Consider the following 6553-nt stretch of genomic DNA (forward strand, 5'->3'; position numbering starts at 1 on the left):
CAATTAGGTCTTTCCTCTCGCCATTATCTCAGCCGGCCAGTAAAGGTGCTTTGCCAGTGGTGTACCGGGGGAGCTCTCGAGTCTGGCATTCCTTTAGGGGGGGTGTCCTCGAAAGTTATACTGACAACAGATGCATCCCAGTCAGGGTGGGGTGCAACCATGATGGACAGGGCTATGAATGGCGTGTGCCCCCCCCCCCAGGTAGGCGCAGCACACATAAACTATTTGGAACTGCTTGCAGTGTTTATAGCACTCGAACACTTCCTAGAGTTTGTCCAGGGTCAACATCCATCCATCCATTTTCCAAACCGCTTATCCTACTGGGTCGCGGGGGGTCCAGAGCCTACCCCGGAAGCAATGGGCACGAGGCAGGGAACAACCCAGGATGGGGGGCCAGCCCATCGCAGGGCACACTCACTCACCATTCACTCACACATGCACTCCTACGGGCAATTTAGCAACTCCAATTAGCCTCAGCATGTTTTTGGACTGTGGGGGGAAACCGGAGTACCCGGAGGAAACCCCACGACGACATGGGGAGAACATGCAAACTCCACACACGTGTGACCCAGGCGGAGACTCGAACCCGGGTCCCAGAGGTGTGAGGCAACAGTGCTAACCACTGCACCACCATGCCACCCCCAGGGTCAACATGTTCTGGTGAAATCAGACAATCCAACAGTGGTGGCCTACATCAATCGTCAGGGCGTCACTCGCTCTCTCCGGCTGCACCAATCAGCCAGGAAGCTATGTTCAGGACATGTGTCACAGAGAGAGAGACGAGAGCCGGGTGTCCTGAACAGGGGGCAGACCTGCCGTCCAGAGGAAACCCCCTCTAGAGTGGCGGCTTCACCCACAGGTAGTAGAGTGGATATGGCAGAGATTTTGACGGACAGCCGGAGATCTCTTCGCCTCGCAGGAAAATGCTCAGTGCCCACTGTACTTTTCCCTGTGGGAAGAAAATGCACCATTGGGTGTGGATGCTCTAGCCCACTCATGGCCAAATGTCCTCCTCTATGCATTCCCACCCCTGAGTCTAGTTTCCTCCACATTAGCCAGGGTACGGGAGCAGGGCCTGTCATTGGTTCTCGTAGTCCCACACTGGCCATCCAGAAACTGGGTGGCAGAGATAGTTCAACTGCTGTAGGGTCAGCCATGGCCCCTCCCACCATGCCGGGATCTCCTGTCGCAGGCAGGAGGGAAGATCTACCATCCCCACCTGGACAACATAGCTCCTTGGGCTTGGCCCATGAGCGGTGGAACCTGAATGCTGCAGGCCTGCCCCCACGGTCATCGACACTATACAGAATGCCAGGGCTTTTTCCACTCGCTCGCTTTACAGCAGGAAATGGCGAGTCTTTGAGGATTGGTGTGGGCTGAGACCGACTGTTCCTTTTCAGTGTTCGGTGGAGGAAATCCTCTGTTTTCTGCAGGATTTGTTGGAAAAAGGGAAAGCAATTCCACAATTAAAGTGTATCTGGCTGCGATGTCAGCCTGTCACCTGGGGTTTGGTGAGAAGCCGGCTGGACAGCACCCCCTCATCTGCCGTTTCATGAAGGCTGCCCGCCGGAAACGGCCAGTTTCTAAGCTGTCAGTCCCATTGTGGGATCAGTCCATGGTGTTAGATGCCTTGGCTCATCACCCTTCTGAGCCTCTGGACGGGGTGGGGTTGAAATATCTCTCCCTTAAGACAGCGCTGCTTTTGGCTTTGACAACAGCAAAGCGAGTGAGCGATTTGCAGGCCCTGTCTGTCCGCTCTTCTTGTCTGCAGTTTGGTCCAGGACTTACCAAAGTCTGCCTGCGTCCTAATCCTGCTTCTGTGCCTAAGGTTGTGGACTCGACCTACAGGGGCTCTACAGTGGAGCTGACAGCCATCCACCCCCCTCATTTTTCCTCTGCTGAGGAACAGAAGCTAAACACATTGTGCCCAGTTCAGGCCCTGCATGTGTATTTAAACAGGACAGCAGGCTTCAGGAAGCACGATCAGTAGTTTGTGTCCTGGGCTCCGCCCTGGAGGGGCGAGTCACTGTCCCGCCAGAGGCTTCTCACTGGATTGTACAGGCTACTTCTTTAGCTTATTTTTATAGGGGTTCTCAGCCTCCCGAGGGCTTGAGGGCCCATTCTACCAGAAGCTGGGCCACATCTTGGGCCTTGTTCAAGGGGGTGTCAGTCCAGGATATTTGTCATGCGGCAAGCTGGGCTACACCACACATGTTTGTGTGGTTCTACAGGCTGGATTGCTCAGGATCTTCTGTGGCACATGCAGTGCTGGAGGCTAATGCTGCAGAACTGGTCTGAGAAATCAGTTTCTGCACGTTTTTACAGTTTGCAGTCTCGGGAGATTGCGGCGCAATCCGGGAGCGGTCCATATCTCCCATAGTGAAACATCGAGAGAAGTTAGGAAAAAGAACTTTGGGTTACTTGACGTAATCCCTGTTCTTTGATAACAGAGTGAGGTGTTTCACCTTTACTTTCCATCTTGCACAGGCACGGGAAGAAATCCTTTTAGAATGAGCCATCAGGGAGGTCGACCGCATTGGTAGGGTAGGGGCGGAGCCCGGCCGCAGGTTGACCTGTCCATCACAGACGGATGTGGTGTCATTGGAGCTTCCGTAGTTGGTCACGCCCAAAGCGATTCCCATAGTGAAACACCGAGCGAAGTTAGAAAAAGAAACCCCCCATTTTTTCCCTTTTTCCTGATCTGATTTAGAAACAAACACAATGTTAAAAACAGTGTTGTTGCATTTCCAGTTTGGTTTTGAAACTGATATTTCAAAGAACGAATGATACATGGGGGGCGGCATGGTGGTGCAGTGGTTAGCACTGTTGCCTCACACCTCTGGGACCCGGGTTCGAGTCTCCGCCTGGGTCACATGTGTGCGGAGTTCTCCCCATGTCATCGTGGGGTTTTCTCCGGGTACTCCGGTTTCCCCCCACAGTCCAAAAACATGCTGAGGCTAATTGGAGTTGCTAAATTGCCCGTAGGTGTGCATGTGTGTGTGCATGGTGTGTGAGTGTGCCCTGCGATGGACTGGCCCCCCATCCTGGGTTGTTCCCTGCCTCGTGCCCATTGCTTCCGGGATAGGCTCCGGACCCCCCGCGACCCAATAGGATAAGCGGTTTGGAAAATGGATGGATGGATGGATGAATGATACATGGATTTAATAATATTTTTATTAAATAATAAAATCATTAGTATTATTATTACCTTGATTACTGCTTTGATTTTATCACTGGAAATGATAAAATTTGTGAATTCTGTAATACATTTTCAGAAATTTTAATGTGGAATTTTAAATTCCAAAAACTTCACCAAAAAAAAAATTAAATTACAAGCTGGAATTCAGCGTTAATTTTATTTTCAGAAACAGAAATAATTATGTTTAGTAAGTAATGGACAAACGTTCATTCACTGACACCTAATTACACTAAGCGATAGGGATGTAACGATATTAAAATGTCACGATACGATACAATTTCGATATTGATCTCACGATACGATATTTATTGCGATATTGTGGAGAGGCTCACGGTATTGTAAAATAGTTCCCAAAATTGTGTTAAGAATGAAAATAACCAACAAAAAAAAATTTAACTGCTTTTGCCAGTCACCAGGACATTTATTCGTATATTTAAGGATCATGATAACATATGCTGATCCCTTAATGCTTTTAAAATGCAAATTCAAGGAGCATTAATATACCCCGTATGATACAGTGATTCTTCAACAACTGATTCTTCTTCTCATGTGCAATGTTCTCTCAAACAACTGTAAACAACAAAGAAACAATTCCAAAGAAAGGAATTCCCAACAGGGAACTGCAAAGAAAGATCAAGTTAAGCCAGGTTTAATCTATCATATGTGCTAGGCAAATAAAAACAGCTTGTTGAAACAATCAAGTATCTATGAACATAACTTAAATAAAATAGTGAAAAAGCTTACTGAAAAACTGGTGTATCCTTTAACTTATGTTCAAGTTTTTCTTCAGAAAGATCAAAAGATCTACATTGCAAGGGAGAAGAAGAGACCTCTGAGCATTTACAATATCCCCTGCAGTTGAAAATACTCTCTCACTGGGCACTGAAGTAGCGGGTACACACAGGTAGGTCTTTGCTAGTGAGGACAGAATAGGATACTGCCCTGCATTGTCTCTCCACCACTTCAAGGGACAAGCAGACAGAGAAATCAGTGATTCTTTACAGTAAGAGTCCAATTCTGCCTGAATTCCACCTGTGACTTCTGAGTCATTACAGCCAAAGGAGCTACCAAGGAGGTCCTCAAGGGCATGCTTCTTTGGAGGTGGCACGAAGCTCTCATTGCTGTTGGCCGGATCTGGTGAATGTGAGCTCTGTGACAGCACATCTTGGTCCTGGTTCTTAAATGATAAAGATACATTTATATTAGCTTTATTTATTAATTTATATTAGCTTTATTTATTTATGTATTTATTCATTTTTTATTTCTTTAATTAAGGCACAGTGTTAAAAAATATTTACCTGTTGTTGCATCTGTGATGCTTTTAACTTTATTCTTTCAAAGACGTCTTCCCTCTCTTTGCTGCCTAGATGTTGCAAGGTCCGAAAGCGTGGATCCAAAGCACTGCTTTCCTGCAAGAACTTTTCATCCTCTCCTTGGTATCTGTCAGAGAGATCCTTCAGTATGGCTGCCTTCATCTGAGCAATAACATTTGAGTCATGTTTATCTGTGGCCATGCTTTCTTGAATCATTTGTTTTAGAGGTGAAATTAGAGAAATTGTTGGTTGCGACTCATCACAGAGCACAGTTGTGGCTTTTTTTATTGGTGAAAGGAGCTTCACTAGATCTTCAGCATTTGCAATGTCTGAAGTGTCCAAAGTGTCTATTTCACGTGACTTTTGTCTCAGTTCATCACTCAGAAGGGCTGCAGCAACAGCTTGTTGTTGTTCTAGGTAGCGCTCCACCATGTCAAGTGAGCTATTCCATCTTGTAACGACATCAATGATCAATTTGTGCGCAGGGAGATTTAGTAGTTTTTGTTTGGTGGTCAGAACAGCTGTGGCTGTAGAACTGCGATGAAAAAAACTTGCCACACGTCTAACTCTTCCGAGGAGGCGGCTCACAGCGTTTACCTTTAAACCTGCTTGGGAGGCCAGATTTAACGTGTGCGCGAAGCACCTTATGTGAGGAGACAGTTTGGCTTCATTTACTGCTACTCGCATATTGCTTGCGTTGTCAGTAACAGCAGCGATATTCGTGCTAATCTTGTCCAGCTCCCACTCGTTCACTGCAGATTTGAGCACTTCTGCTATGTTTGCACCAGTGTGTGATTCGCTTAGCAGTCTTGTTTGTAAAACGTAACTCTTCATCTCCCATTCACTCGATAACACATGTGCTGTAATAGTGATGTAACTCTGCGTTGCTCGCGAAGTCCATCCGTCAGTGGTAATAGCGACGCACTCAGACTGTTTAAGGTTCAGCATAACTTCTTCTTTTGTCTTACGGTAAAGAGCAGGAAACACACTTTGACTAAAATGAGCCCGCGATGGCATCTTGTACCTCGGCTCAAGGTTGGCCACTAACCTTTTAAATCCTTTACCATCTACTGCAGAAAAAGGACGTAAATCACAAGCTATGTATTCCGCGATGTACCTCGTGATTTCCTGAGCCCTTACGCTGTTGTGTGGCAAAACTGGTGAAAATGCCTCCTGTAACGTTTTTTGACCGGACGTGACCTTCTTTGTGAGCAAATCTGTAAACTTGTAGGGGTGATGGGTCGTCAGGTGACTCCGCATGTTGCTTGTGTTTCCCGTGTTATAACGCACTGTAGCGTGGCAGTGATTGCATATGGTCCATTGTTTGTCCGCCACCCTCTGTCCTTTAGCGTTTGTTGACATAGCGAAGCCGAAATGCTTCCATACTTCGGACTTGAATGCTGCAGGGGCTTGCACAATCTCAATTTCGGGGGCGTTTTCAGAAGTATCAACATGAGCCATGCTGTATTCGCCGCTATCCGCCATGCTTGTTTGTTGTGCGGGCAGCGTAAACTACTATTGGCTCAACAGCGAATGCCGTAGCGCAACGGATCATGGGTTATGTAGTTTACAATGCGTTATTCCGCAGAAACCTGCCTATTTTTTTATTTTTTTTAAGGATAACTGGCGTTTTAATATCGTAACATGACCACGACGATATCGAGACACTTTTATTACCGCGATAGCGCGATATGGTCAATATTGTTACATCCCTACTAAGCGATGCACACAGATATCTCTAATCCTTTGATCACACACACTGGTCTATTCACAGACAAAGGAACTGTACAGAACTAATACCCCCTACTCAGACTAGCTGTGTTTCATGTGTGGGACAGCAGGACCAACCTGAGCTGGGAAATGGTGTTGAAGAACTCATGAAAGAGGAAAACTATCATTTGTCAATTATGCAGCTTTGAACTGAACTGATTTCTGAGGCCTAGATTTAGGATAAAAGCAGAATCATAGTTTAAAATTACATCTGATCTATTTCTCTTATTATGAATGATTCTGAACTGAATTTCTTTCTTCTAAACTGTGT

General features: G+C 46.4%; 1 protein-coding gene across 1 annotated transcript; it reads right to left on the reverse strand.

The window, feature by feature from the left end:
- Positions 1-835: 835 nt before the first annotated feature.
- On the reverse strand, positions 836-6062 carry LOC125726778 (E3 SUMO-protein ligase ZBED1-like). Its single transcript, XM_049003234.1, has 3 exons — positions 4498-6062; positions 4221-4376; positions 836-949 (listed from the first exon to the last, which is right to left on the reverse strand). Exons 1-3 carry the CDS (start codon positions 5995-5997, stop codon positions 836-838), a joined length of 1770 nt encoding a protein of 589 aa, XP_048859191.1. The 5' UTR covers positions 5998-6062.
- Positions 6063-6553: the final 491 nt, after the last annotated feature.

The sequence above is a fragment of the Brienomyrus brachyistius genome, unplaced genomic scaffold (genome assembly GCF_023856365.1).
Source record: "Brienomyrus brachyistius isolate T26 unplaced genomic scaffold, BBRACH_0.4 scaffold76, whole genome shotgun sequence".
Taxonomy (NCBI): Eukaryota; Metazoa; Chordata; class Actinopteri; order Osteoglossiformes; family Mormyridae; genus Brienomyrus; species Brienomyrus brachyistius.

Excerpts from the sequence above, each read along its gene's own strand:
- LOC125726778 (XM_049003234.1), bottom strand. The coding sequence starts at position 5,997 with ATGGCGGATAGCGGCGAATACAGCATGGCTCATGTTGATACTTCTGAA. Across the intron at positions 4,377-4,497 it reads CATCACAGATGCAACAACAG|AACCAGGACCAAGATGTGCT; the intron begins GTAAATATTTTT and ends TTATCATTTAAG. Across the intron at positions 950-4,220 it reads AAGTCACAGGTGGAATTCAG|GGAAAAGTACAGTGGGCACT; the intron begins GCAGAATTGGAC and ends TTCTTCCCACAG.